The 12,851-nt window shown below is 45.5% G+C and overlaps 3 protein-coding genes across 3 annotated transcripts; 2 read left to right on the top strand and 1 right to left on the bottom strand.

The window, feature by feature from the left end:
• Window positions 1-3,837: 3,837 nt before the first annotated feature.
• Window positions 3,838-6,002, top strand: LOC119275282 (uncharacterized protein At2g34160-like). Its single transcript, XM_037556098.1, has 5 exons — window positions 3,838-4,190; window positions 4,283-4,331; window positions 5,350-5,412; window positions 5,548-5,612; window positions 5,727-6,002. Exons 1-5 carry the CDS (start codon window positions 3,996-3,998, stop codon window positions 5,814-5,816), a joined length of 462 nt encoding a protein of 153 aa, XP_037411995.1. The 5' UTR covers window positions 3,838-3,995; the 3' UTR covers window positions 5,817-6,002.
• A 401-nt stretch (window positions 6,003-6,403) lies between these two features.
• LOC119275281 (DCC family protein At1g52590, chloroplastic-like) lies at window positions 6,404-7,336 on the top strand. Its single transcript, XM_037556097.1, has 2 exons — window positions 6,404-6,855; window positions 6,948-7,336. Exons 1-2 carry the CDS (start codon window positions 6,452-6,454, stop codon window positions 7,042-7,044), a joined length of 501 nt encoding a protein of 166 aa, XP_037411994.1. The 5' UTR covers window positions 6,404-6,451; the 3' UTR covers window positions 7,045-7,336.
• Window positions 7,337-7,438: 102 nt separating this feature from the next.
• LOC119279419 (probable polygalacturonase At1g80170) lies at window positions 7,439-10,742 on the bottom strand. The gene is made up of 10 exons (XM_037560658.1): window positions 10,737-10,742; window positions 9,444-9,590; window positions 9,193-9,324; window positions 8,927-9,079; window positions 8,793-8,813; window positions 8,468-8,675; window positions 8,238-8,319; window positions 7,988-8,099; window positions 7,746-7,859; window positions 7,439-7,672 (listed from the first exon to the last, which is right to left on the bottom strand). Exons 1-10 carry the CDS (start codon window positions 10,740-10,742, stop codon window positions 7,439-7,441), a joined length of 1,209 nt encoding a protein of 402 aa, XP_037416555.1.
• Between the last annotated feature and the right edge of the window lie 2,109 nt (window positions 10,743-12,851).

The following is a 12,851-nucleotide window of genomic DNA, read 5'->3' on the forward strand; positions in this document are numbered from 1 at the left end:
TCATGCTGGGTGGAGTAAGGAGCGATCCTGTATGAGAAAAACTGTGCATTCTGATTGGTCGAATCAACCCGCCGACATGTCGATCTCCCAAACCGTTCGATTTTCCGAGATCCAACAGGCGACACACAATATCCCTATCCCTATCTTCTCCCCCTACCTCGCAGTCATCGTCTTCTCTTCCGCCGAGCATCCAGCATGTAATTCCCCCAAACTCCTTCTCTCCCATGCCTTCCTCCTCCCATAGCTCACCGCCGCCCCCACCTCGAATCACCTCGTAGCTTTGGCGGCTGCCAGATCCGTTGCATGCCCCACCCATCTCCTCTTGCGACCCATCTCTCTCTCTCTCTCTCTCTCTCTCTCTCTCTCTCTCTCTCTCTCTCTCTCTCTCTGAGTGCATGGTCGTCAAATTATGATGCGATATACATGACGGATTTCAAATCCTTCATAGATGTCCCATGATGGTTTTCAGCACATATGTGATAGTTTGAATCTGCCATGGATTAACAGGTTTATTGTAGTGTCATAAGTGGCTGTCGGTGAAAGCGGATCAATAACTAGATTAGTACTTTTAGATGTTTTTGTAATTTTAATATTTAAGAGAATCTTCATGGTTATGGAAATTTTCGGCCTTAATGTTTGGACCCTATGGGTCCAACTAACTACCCCAACAACATATGAGCCTGATATACAATTGAATACAATTTCCTGTTATTATTTATTTCATTTGTCATTTTGTTGTCCTTCCCCCTCCCCTTTTCCTTGCCGCACTTTCATTCCCTTTTCACTTTATCTTCTTCTTTCGTTTATTTTATTATTTATTTCTTATAATAGTTTTCTTCCTGTTTTGAAACACTTTATTCCTTATTTCTTTACTTTCTTTGGTAGCTCTTTAGTGTCTAATCTTGTTTCCATTATTGTCACCGAACAAAATTTTCATGTAATATTTTTTGTTAACCAGTATACATAAATTAACAAAAAAATTATTCTAGAATGATTTTTAATAAAATTAACATAATTGTTTTATAAATTTTTGAGTTGATAATGCTTCAATTTTTCATGTAACAAAATGAAGTTTATCAAATAATGTTTTATATGGGCTTTTTGTGTATAGGTGTTGGTGTGATGTTTGGGCCGATATCATGTATGGGCTCTTGATGGTTTTTGAGTTATATTCTGGTGCGACTACGTCTCGCTTAACGCGAGAAAGAGCCACCGCTCGCCTCAAGTGGCTCGAGAATGGGACGATCCATTTGGCTTCCTGAAGAACACACAATTTTCTACGTTTGAATCGTCTTTTTCTTCTTTCTTTCTTTATTTTTTGGTTGCTCCACTTCTACTTTGCTTCTACTTTGACTTCTTTTCTTCTTTCAATATCCTACATGTTTCTTCTTTGCTTCTGATTTCTATTCTTTTAACTTTTTTCAATGCTTGTTTGTCAATAAAATGTTGGTTGCTTAAAAGAAAAAAAATGTTAATTTGATAGTTAAGAAATGTATGTGTAATGCTTAAAGAATATACATCAACAAAGGTGAAAAAAAATGGTAATTAAAAACAAATTTTAATCCTTTTGGAGAAGTGTTGGTAATGTGTTTTAAATATGCACTTAAAAATGGTCATTATGTATCCAAATAAGAAAGTGTACACCCAATGGAAAAATATTGATTGCTCAAAGGAAAAAAATGTTAATTTAGTAGTTAAGAAATGTATGCGCAAGATACATGAAATTGAAAAAGGTACAATTTTTTAATGCATTTGCTTTTGGAAAAAGTGTTGAAAATGTATTTAAAAATGTGCAAAAAACCCCATTAAAAATACATGGAATCTACATTAAAATGGTTTTAAGCTTTTTGGAAAAGTGTTGGTAATGTTATTAAAATATGTATTTGAAAAATGGTCATGATATCTCCAAAGGAAAGATGCTGATTTAGTAGTTAATAAATGTATGTCCAAGATACTTGGACTAAAGAACAAGTGTAAAAAATGTTCCTGATGTATACAAAAAATATACTACATTTATGAAAAAAGTAGACATAAAAAAGATACATTTGAATTTTTTAATCATGTATTTGATAAATGTTAACACTATATAAGAATAATGTTTCAAATGTGAACAAAAGAGTACAATATGTATGAAAAATAGGCATAAACATATATATGATAAAATGTTAATCATATATTTAAAAAATATTAAACATGTGTAAAAGATGTTCCTTATGTATACGAAAATGTACAATGTATATAAAAAAGTAAACATTAAACCATATATTTGACAAAAATGTTTATCATGTGTAGAAAATATATTTATCATATGCAAAAAGCTTCAGATGTATTTTTTAGGGAGGTTTCAGATGTACATGGAAAAATATTTCATGTATTGGAAAATGTTAAACATGAATAAAAAAATGTTCCTGCCCTATAGGAAAAGGGAAAGAAAGGAAAGAAAACAAACAAACAAAGGAAAATGAAGAATCCAAGAAAACAATAAAACCAAAAAAATCAATGCAAAAAGAGTAAATACAATGGAAACCGACAAAGAAACAGAGAGAAAAATAATGAAAACGGGAAAAGAAACAAAGAAAATAGGAAAATAAAAACCAAGGAAAACGTATGCAAAAAGAACAAAAATCGATAAAAAAAACAAAGAAAATCGAGGAAGAAATAAAGAAAATGTAGAAAAAAGGGGAAAAAGTGAAAACCGAAACAGTAAAGAAGACCACAGAAAAAGAAAAAAATATGATAAAACGTCAACTAGGCCAATCAATAACCAGCCAGAAGAACAAAACCAACAAAACTTACACACCCACCGAATGAGCAGCAAAATAGCGAATCATGCCGGTCCAGTAGCTCCTTCCATTTGCTATAAGTGAGATATGGGTCCTCCTACCTGTCGCACATTGCGTCCAGCAGGGCTCACCCAATTGGGCTGGCCCTACATCGTGCAAATGGTGCCGCAAAAAATCCTAAAAAGATAATGCGCGTGTGATGAATCGAACCACAGACCTATTGCCATTGATCTTAATGGCTTGCACGTGTGATGAATCAAACCACCCATCGTTGTTGATCCTAGTGGCTAGCAATTGTAGTTGGTAAGCTTCGGTGTCTAAATCGGCAGCGCGGGGGTATAAAAACTATAAGCCATGACAATTTTTTTTATGAAAATAGTGTTTTTTAAACATGGACATTTTTCAAATTTGTAAATAAAATTTTAAAACCTCAAACATATTTCGGGAATCTCAATTTATTTCTGAAAGTGCGATCATTTTTGAAAGTTTGAACAATTTTTGGAAAACATGGATAATTTCTTTTGAATCTGTATAATTTTTGAAAACATGAGTCTTTTTTGAAATTTTGAACAATTTTGGAAAAAAATAAAATTTTCTGAAATTCATGAACATTTTTTGAGTTTGTGAGAAAATTTTAAAATTTTTGAGCTTTTTTGTAATTCTAAATTTCTTTGAAATTTCAAACATTTTAAAAATAAGTGAACAATTTTAGAAATCTATTTTTTTTGAATATTTGAACATTTTATAAAATTTCTGAACGAAATATCTTAACAGGAACTTTTTTGAGATTTTAATTTTTTCTCAAAAAAGACAAAGATTTTTTGTGAAAAGATAAATAAACTTGATAACGAAACAAGAAACAGGAAAGAAAAAGGAAAACAGAAGCAGAAAAATATACCGAAAAAACGAAAACGGCCGGGCCAGTTGTGGGTGCCCCTGTGCTAACCCCCGACTACTTGACGCGACGCGCGTGAAATAGGGGTTTCCGCGGGATACAGCTCTCGCGTTGTTCTCACGTCGGCCGGCTGCAACGACCAAGAAAAAGCCCAAGCAAAGTAGGGTTACGCGATTGCTGGGTTTGCTTACCTTCTTCCTTGGCCTCCGTCCGTTTCCCTCTACGAACGCAGCACACGCAACGTGGTCGAGACTACAACCTAGAAAAAATCCCATCGATCTACTCCAGTTTTGCGGCGCGGCAGTCAGCCAGCACTCATGGCGGTGGAGGAGATAACCGAGGGCGTGAGGGGCCTCAAGGTGGAGGACGGCGAGGGGGCGGCGGCCGCGGCCGACGCGCCGGCCGCCGCCGCCGGCGGGGAGGGGCAGAGGCGGGGCGCCAACAGCAGCAGCAACCGCATCCAGGTGTCCAACACGAAGAAGCCCCTCTTCTTCTATGTCAACCTCGCCAAGGTACCGCGCCGGCCAATCCACCTCTTTTGGTTCGATCCCCCCATTCGTCGGCGCCGTCTCTGAAACGAATTTGCTTCCTTGGTTGGCTGCAGAGGTATATGCAGCAGCACGGCGACGTCGAGCTCTCCGCGCTCGGGATGGGTGAGTCTTGTTTCCGCCATGCCTCTGATTGATTGAATGCCAGTAGGGATGTAATTTTGGTAACGCCGCCTGTGCAACAGATTGCTACGTTTACACTATTATTGTGTGATTTCTGCCTCATGTTTTCGCGAATTTGATCGAGTGATTGTGCGGTCATAAGGGAATGTACTAGCTTAGATGTGTAGTTAATCGCTGGAGACTTTTGGGACAGCTAGATCCGCAAAATATTCTGTTATTGCTTAAACCCTAACATTTTCCCTGGACTGTGGTGTTGCCAGTTTCAGAAACTGGTGAGTTCATTTGATAAAAAGAATTGCACCCTAACATTCTCCTGTGATATTTTTTGTTTAATCTGTTCTAATTATTCTCCTGTCATGGGATATGCATGTTTGCATAACTGAATATTGTGTATTCAGTTGTGCAAAAGTCAAGCGGATTGTATCTCGCGCTCTTGAGTACTCGTCCAGTGGGGGAAAGACAGCGTTCTTGAGTACTCAGCCAGTGGGGGAAAGATCGCCTCCCACGTTTTTTTTCTTTTTTTGCAAGAAGAAACCTCACTTCCCGACCGACAAATCCCCAAGAACCTTGACAGGCCGCACACGCAGGTTGGCTGCCACATTACTACTAGCTGGGCCGGCTCCATGCAGATATAAGAGTTGCCAGTGAGGGAGGTTTTTAACCAGCCCTGAAATTTGCTCCCACGGGGAATCATGCACTGGAGGTGCTACTCAGGAGCCACAACCATTACACTATGGACCCGTTCGCTCTCACGCTCTTGAGTAATTTCATATAACTATGACCCTATCCACAATACTTCCGCAAACCATGGGCATTTTGATACATGTATCTAGAAAAACACAACTATGAGTCTAAGATTCTCAAGTAAAATTGATTGATTACATATGCAGTTACTGGCTGCCATCTGGACTTATTATTGGCACTACCGTATTCATTCAGTTTCTGTGGTTTGATGTTTTCTTTATTGTTGAAGTTGGCACTAACCAAGATCTGTTTGCAGCCATTGCGACGGTTGTAACCGTGGCGGAGATTCTGAAGAACAACGGCCTTGCTGTTGAGAAGAGTAAGAACCGTCTTCTTTCCTTGTAATGCAGATTATGTCTGATCATATATCTTGGCCAGCAATGCTGCCATGAACCTTCTCCACATTTATCATCATGTACTCTCAACTTTCCTCTTTTAACCTTGGTGTGTGTAGAGATTAGGACATCCACGGTGGAAATAAACGACGAATCGAGAGGCCGCCCATTCCAAAAGGCTAAGGTAAGAGAGTAACAACAGTTTGGCTTACTCTTTGTCTGTCAATGTGCTAATTCTCTTATGTATGAAGTTCCACTTCTCGACAAGTAAAACTGACTCGGCGACTGATTCATGCAGATTGAGATAGAGTTGGGAAAGAGCGAGAAATTTGACGAGTTGATGGCCTCTGCTGCGGCAGATGCCGAAGAAGGCGAGGAGGAGGCCTGAAGAACCAAACAAAGCCGTAGCGACCACATCCTGTTGCTCTACTTTGTTATCGCTGTTGTTTAAAACTTCAAAACCAATGCACCAGACATGGCGTGTGTTCTTGTTTAACTTGTATTTTCGTAGTGTCAGTGTTTGTGAACTCTTTGGCAGATGATAATCAGTTTCGTGTGCATTTCTTTCTCCGAACTGCTGGCTGGAAGTAATCTTTTTCGCGTGTGCTCCGTTTGGTCCTAATCCGGAGAGGCTCTACGTTTGTAATTTTGTTGATTGATACCACTATGGTGCGAATGCAGGCGCTGTGTTTCTCATGTAATTTTTTTTTGAGCATCATAAACTTTATTCATCAAATGATAGCTAAATCGTTTACATAATGATGAAGAATAAAGTCAGGGATGACAGTTTCCCATGCTTCAGACTTGCCAGAACTAATACAACGTTTCTCATGTAATTTTAGTTTGGAATGTGAAATTCTGGAAGCAAATCCGCTCGGCTGCAAGCCCGTTTTATCCCGGCCAAAATTACCCGTTGCTGGACGTGCCACGTAGCCTCAGGCGCACCGTGCCTTCGGCTCTGAAGAGAAATGAAGCTTGGACAAGCCACTGCACAGCAGATACACGAGAGAAGGGAAGGAGGCGATGGCGACCATGGCCGGGCGCTACTGCTGCAGCTACAGCTCGCCCTCTGCCTCTGCGCCGCCGCCCCATCGGCAGCGCGGGCCTCCGCTGCAGCCGCGACCCACGGGAGGACGGGGAAGGGGACTCCGGCGGCCGAGCCTACGGGCGGTCGCGTCGGCGGCGGCGGAGCCCGTGAAGGCTGCCACCGACGCCGAGTTCTTCCAGCCCGCCGACTCGAGGCCCATCATGCTCTTCGACGGCGTGTGCAACCTCTGCAACGGCGGCGTCCGGTTCGTGCGGGAGCACGACCCCGGCCGGAGCATCAGGTACATCCCCCTCCAGAGCGACTCCGGGAGGAAGCTCCTGCGCAGGTCCGGCAGAAGCCCCGACGACATCTCCAGCGTCGTCCTCGTCGAGAAGGACAGGTAACCAAACCGAGTCTGGTCGAGCTGCTCTGCCTTTGTCCATCGACATCAGCCATGGCCAAGTGTGGTGAGAAATGTTCTTTGCTCCTCAGGTCATACATCAAGTCTGACGCCGTGCTGAGGATAATGGAGTACCTGAACCTGCCGTTCCCGCAGCTCGCCGCGTTCCTCAAAATTGCCCCTTTGTAAGCTCAATTCACACACACACACTGCATGCTTTCAATTGAACCACTGCAATTGCAAACTACTAATTCGTGGCGATGCCATGGCTCGCCTACGACAACGTCGCGAACAACCGGTATGTGGTTTTCGGCCGGTCACAGACAGAATCATGCGAGATACTCTGAATTGCTGCCATAGATAGCACCTCGGTGCTCCTGCTTATATTATAGATAGAGGAATGGACATATTGCGAAGTTGTAGGCATGACAGATATGAGATGGCATGAACCGCCATCATTACTACCAATCCAATCTTAGCACTGCTACCCTGCCTCATGTGGCGCTCACCTACGGTAAGCATTTCTGCACTTGCTCCTCTGTCTATGTCCAAGCACTATGTTCACAACGGAGAGCGCTGGGGATCAAAGGCCGCGGAACCGTACTTGTGGCTTCACCGTGCCCGCGACGCGTCCTTGGGCATTTAGGATTTTGGCTTTTGTTGGGGCCGTGTGGTTGGCCCAAGAGAGGTCAACGTTGTGGAGAAAAATCCCGTGGCACGGCGCGCTTTTGCTGCACAGGATCTGGATGGCCTCTTGCTCCGAGGACGTCCCCCGGATGTTGATGAACCTCGCGTCTGTTATGGCCACACCACCTTCCTGCAAACGCAGCCAATATGGTTTCAGTTGAGGTAGTGGTGGTGACTGAATTCAATTGAGTGGGTTTCCTCACCCGTTCTGGACAGTTTCCCTCGGGGCAATAGAACTGGTCAATGTCGATAGGATACCGTACTTCAGTCATGTTGAGGTCCCTGAAAAGGAACGTGTTCGCTTTGCCTCGCCCTCCCTGCATTTCTCATAACATCATTATAAGTTTGGGGAACATACTACATGGCGTATGCATGCAACCATCAGTTGGTATCTTTGAACTGATGCAAGGCACACACATGCATGTAGATGCGGCTTCAGTGTTACCTGCCACGATTTGATCCTGACACCGGTCATCGTACTAAAGAAGTTGCAGTTGGATACTGTAATTCTTTCCACCAGCGCTGGTTTTTCACCGGCACCTCCAAGGCTTCCCACACTACACAACAAGATCAGAAAAGCCACCTTGCTCAATGTGATATGCTACTCACTAGAGAATGCTTATCAGAAATATATTATGCACTTGGTCAGCACAGGCCTGCATATACAAGCATGGCTGTGTAGTGCATCTGTATACCTGATGCCATGGCCGGGCCCACACGTGACGTCAGTGACGTTGACATCGGTGGTGCCCGTTAGAATCGACACGCAGTCATCACCTGCACTTGTCCAATGTATCCATGTCAGCGGCAGTGTTGCAAACATGCTTCAGGAGTATTGCAAACACACTTGATGCCAGAGAGTGCAATACGCATGTACTGGATCTTATTTATCAGTCAGGGGCTAGTGAAGGAGGCGGGGCTGTACCGCTGTGGATGTTGCAAGAGGAGATGCGGACATGGTCGGAGGCCCCCATGGTGATCCCGTCCGTGTTGGGGCTGTCCCAGGGCGCCATGACGGAGACGTTGTGCACCTGCACCTGGCTGCACTCGAACACGCTCATGTGCTTGTCGGCGCTGTCCTTGAGGCGAATGTTGGTCACCCGTAGACCGTTGCAGAACGAGAATGACACCAGCTGCATGGTTTGCATGTATGTGCAAGCCTGGATGAGTTTCAACACAGACACACACATATGTCTGACTAGCTAGTAGTTCCAGACTGAAACTGAAAGAGGGATTGCGTGTGCGCTTACCTGTGGCCGGTAATGGCATTTCTGTGGGAACCAGAGAGAGGGAGGGGCGTCAGGTTGTGGACAATGTATGTATATCTGAAGATGGAATGAAGAAGGAACGGCCATGTTTATTTGCCCAGGTATGTTGCTGTTACCTTCTGGTTGTAGCAGTCCCACCACGGCGCGCCTCGGCCGTCGATCTGCCCGATGCCGTCCACCGTCAGGTTGTCCACCCTGTAGAAGGCCAGGAGGCTTGTTAACGACTTTAGGCTCCAGAGGGAGCTTGGCGCCACGATGTCCCCGTCCACCTGCACAAGCACAAACCTCGGTTATATGATACCTCTTGTGCTAGATACCAGAGACGAAGATGGGTGATGCAGGACGGACGCCGTCTTGATCGTCGTCGACGGATGTTTTTTACCTGCATGGTGATCGGTGACTTGCAGGGTCCCTGCAACTTGGTTTCTCCCAGCAGGAAGGTCCTTCCTTCAGGGACGTACACCGTCGCCCCGCCGCTATCTCTGCAAGCTGAGTCCCATGTCTCCTCGAACGCCTGTCGGCGAGACGAAGACGGAGGGTGCAGATGAGTAAGAGAGATCTGATCTCACCGGCAATGTGGTGACCAAGATGCATGCACGTCGAGAATCATATGGGGGTACGCTGTTGCTATACCTTGGAATCATCCGTCTCGCCGTCCCCGGCGGCATGGAAAGCCATGACGCTGTATCGAGTTCCTTTCCCTTTCCGCCGCCCGGCCTCCGCCGCAGATCCAACTGCGGCCGACGCCACGAGAAGCAGCAGCAGCGGCAGCACAATCCTCTGCCATGTTCAAGATCCGTACGTCAGGCAAATGAGAAGGAAAACCTACGTGTACCTTCCGACCGAGCTGGTGAGCTGACGCGTGTACCATGATGATCACCGACGGTCAGCAGCTGAATCGGCGGAAGAAGAGCTGGCTGGGGATGCCTGCTCGTAGTACAGTAGGTCGCAAGCACCGCCGTACCGACCGATGACGCCGACAGTTGTGTGCTCATGTGTATGTATTTATACATACACGCGCGAGACGAGAGCACACGACACGAGCGTAGGCGTGGCAGCAAATGGGGAAAATATTCAAGCCAAATCTCTCGTTTGTCGTGGCAGTAATGCCGTGGATATTATAGTATATCCAAATCAGCGCAGGATACCGCGGCCGGCTGTCCTTTCCCCGTTTGAAAGAGGAGATAGCTGCACGCGAGCCCCAAAATGCCATGCGGTTATCTCGCACAGCTGCGTGCGTTTGCGCGCTGCCAAAAATGCGGCGTACGCCATTTCCAGCATGTAATCGCGTACGTCCCTCCTCTTGCAATGGCTCGTGATTGATTGATTAAAAGCGTGCAGTATTTCATTCCCGGAATTGCAGAACAAGGCACAGAGGATCTCGTTGCGGCGGTGAGGGATCGAGCAAATGCACGGTTGCACGTCCGGGGCCGTCCGATCGCGAGATGGACGGCTTGGATGGCGCGGTCTGGGTAGCTAGGATTTTCCTTCCCGACTAATGCCATGTGTGCTGATCACGCACCAAGATCGCCTTCTTGCTGAAATTTTACAAGATCGCGTTTTTTACTTTCACGCTTTCAGATGAATGCTCCGCGACCGGCAACTTTTCGTGTGTGTTTTTGTGTGTGAGAGCCAGTTTTTGATCCTATGAAATTTCTCGCTCGTCGTGCGCAATCGCTCACCCGTCGTGTATTCCAAAGCCTACTCCAAATCGGGAAGACTTCCATTCTTTTCCAAAGGCGTGCGCCGACATTGCATCGATTGCAAATCCAGGGAGACCCGCAACGTCTCATCGAAGCTGCCCCCGTAGAATGTCAACCAAACCCACGTCATTCGTTAGTGTAAGAGACAGATGAGATGGGGCGTGATTGTATTGCCAGCCATCTAGTTCTAGTGCCTATATATGTTGTTACAGGTATTGCCTACCTCCATATCTAGAGTCGTATAATTACGCAACAAGCAAAGGAGACAAGGACGCGGCTGCCAAGATTACAACAGATGAGATGCGACGTGATTGTATTGCCACACATTTAGTGCATACATATGTTGTTACACGTGTTGCCTACGTCCATATCTAGAGTCCTGGCGTGGAACTGGCGGAGCGTTTTGAATTGGGATTTGGCGGTGCTCGTGACCTTCCTCCTTCAATTTTTGGAGCTGTTGGTGGTGACTGGCTCTTGTCATGGCTTGACTGTTGCTTGTGCGAGCATGGTCATCACTTGCGTGGCATCACAAGTCAAGACCGTGCTATGTAAAAAAAGAAGATAAGGACGTGACCGGCAAGATTACAACAGGTGGGAATATCACAACCTGACTATGCTCGAGCCATGTAGCATACACTCATCATTTAGGATTTGCCCCCAATTGTGCTACAATACACCGATGACACTCTCATCATAGCCCATTCAAACTAATCAGACATCCGCCAGGTACATAAAACACATTTTCCATGACTTCTTCCTTCCTTGTGAACGGCCTTTGCGTCAAAATTGAAAAAATAACTTTCGTCACCTTGCACACTAACGAGATGCTAACCCAAACCACACCTTTAAGCCCCCAGCTACCCCATTTCCCCTTTTCCCTAAACCCACCTTGGCCTCCCGTACAAATTCTTGGCCTCTGCCTTCTAACCCATTATCGCTAAATCCATCAAATACCTCCCTGGACAGTTTGTACGCATGCTAAACATGGGAGCTGGACTTAATTTTTTGCGGGATAACATACGAGCGAGACTAATCCTCATCTCCATTCTAGACTTGCTAGTTACGTACTCCCTCCGTTTCAAAATAAGTCTCAACTTTAAACTAGTTTTAGTATAGGGGCTGCTATCTATCCCCTAGAGCCGCTCTAGGGTTCCTACCTATCCCCTGGCGGCGATCGCTAGGGTTCCCATCTATCCCACCAAAAATCCACGAAATCTCACGTAAGAACCCTCCTGTGGAGCGTTCCTTACGTGATTCACCAACGGAGTGAGAGAGTAGACGATCTTGCATGGCGGGACCGGAGCAAGCTCCGGTGGCGGGTGCCGCCGCGGGGGTCGATGACGGAAGGGCTGAACATGATGAGATCAGGCCTAACCTAGAAGACAGATTCCAGGGGCTGAATCTCCATGGCGAGGAAGAGGAGGAATTGGATCTGTCTGGAGAGATTGAGGGGTTGATCGAGGAGACAAGATGGGTTGTCGTCTTTAGGGTTCATACCCAGAAACCCTTTAGTCATGTATCCCTCTTTAAATCTTTGAGGAACGTGTGGACGGCAGCGCAGGGGGTGACCTTCAAGCCAATGGGCGAGAACATATTCCTGGCGCAACTGATGTGCCTTGGTGACTGGAACAGAGTGATCAATGGAGGCCCCTGGCTCTTCCGCAAGGCGGCGGTGGTCATCGAGGAGTATGATGGAATTACGAATGTGAATGATTACAAACTTGATCGTATCCCTGCGTGGGTACGTATCATCGGAATTCTGGATGGCCTTATGAAGAACAAAGCAATTGCGGAGAAGATTGCGAGGAAGGTTGGTATTCCTCCGATAAAGGTCATTGTGAATGAAGGACGAATTAACCCGACTAAATATCTGAGAGCTAGGGTGTTTCTTCCCCTAGATGTGCCAAGTCCGGTTTGTCCATCTGACATTGAAAGAGAGCAAGAGGTATCTGGTGGAGTATGAAAAACTCCCGGATTTTTGTGATTTCTGTGGTATGATTGGACATCTTGTAACTGAATGTGGTGATGGAACCCATAGAGCAGAGGTTTGTGAATGGGGCAACTGGTTGCTGGTTAAGTTTGATGATCCGTCTGGTGGACCTGGGTATGGTCGAGGTGGTGGCCGCGATTCAGGCCGCGGAGGAGAGATATGGAACAGAGGGAGGGGATTTGGTGATGACATAAACCCGGCACCAAGAAGTGCAGGGAGGGGTAATGCTGATGATGTAAATGTTGGACATATGCCCTAGAGGCAATAATAAATTAGTTATTATTATATTTCCTTGTTCATGATAATCGTTTATTATCCATGCTATAATTGTATTGATAGGAAACTCAG

The sequence above is a fragment of the Triticum dicoccoides genome, chromosome 3B (assembly GCF_002162155.2).
Source record: "Triticum dicoccoides isolate Atlit2015 ecotype Zavitan chromosome 3B, WEW_v2.0, whole genome shotgun sequence".
Lineage (NCBI taxonomy): Eukaryota > Viridiplantae > Streptophyta > Magnoliopsida > Poales > Poaceae > Triticum > Triticum dicoccoides.

Coding starts and splice junctions, on each gene's coding strand:
- LOC119279419 (XM_037560658.1), bottom strand. Junction 8,814..8,926: donor GGGACTGCTACAACCAGAAG/GTAACAGCAACA, acceptor TGGTTCCCACAG/AAATGCCATTACCGGCCACA. Junction 8,320..8,467: donor CTCTTGCAACATCCACAGCG/GTACAGCCCCGC, acceptor GGACAAGTGCAG/GTGATGACTGCGTGTCGATT.
- LOC119275281 (XM_037556097.1), top strand. CDS start 6,452: ATGGCGACCATGGCCGGGCGCTACTGCTGCAGCTACAGCTCGCCCTCT. Junction 6,856..6,947: donor GTCCTCGTCGAGAAGGACAG/GTAACCAAACCG, acceptor TTTGCTCCTCAG/GTCATACATCAAGTCTGACG.
- LOC119275282 (XM_037556098.1), top strand. CDS start 3,996: ATGGCGGTGGAGGAGATAACCGAGGGCGTGAGGGGCCTCAAGGTGGAG. Junction 4,191..4,282: donor TCTATGTCAACCTCGCCAAG/GTACCGCGCCGG, acceptor GGTTGGCTGCAG/AGGTATATGCAGCAGCACGG. Junction 5,413..5,547: donor CGGCCTTGCTGTTGAGAAGA/GTAAGAACCGTC, acceptor TGGTGTGTGTAG/AGATTAGGACATCCACGGTG.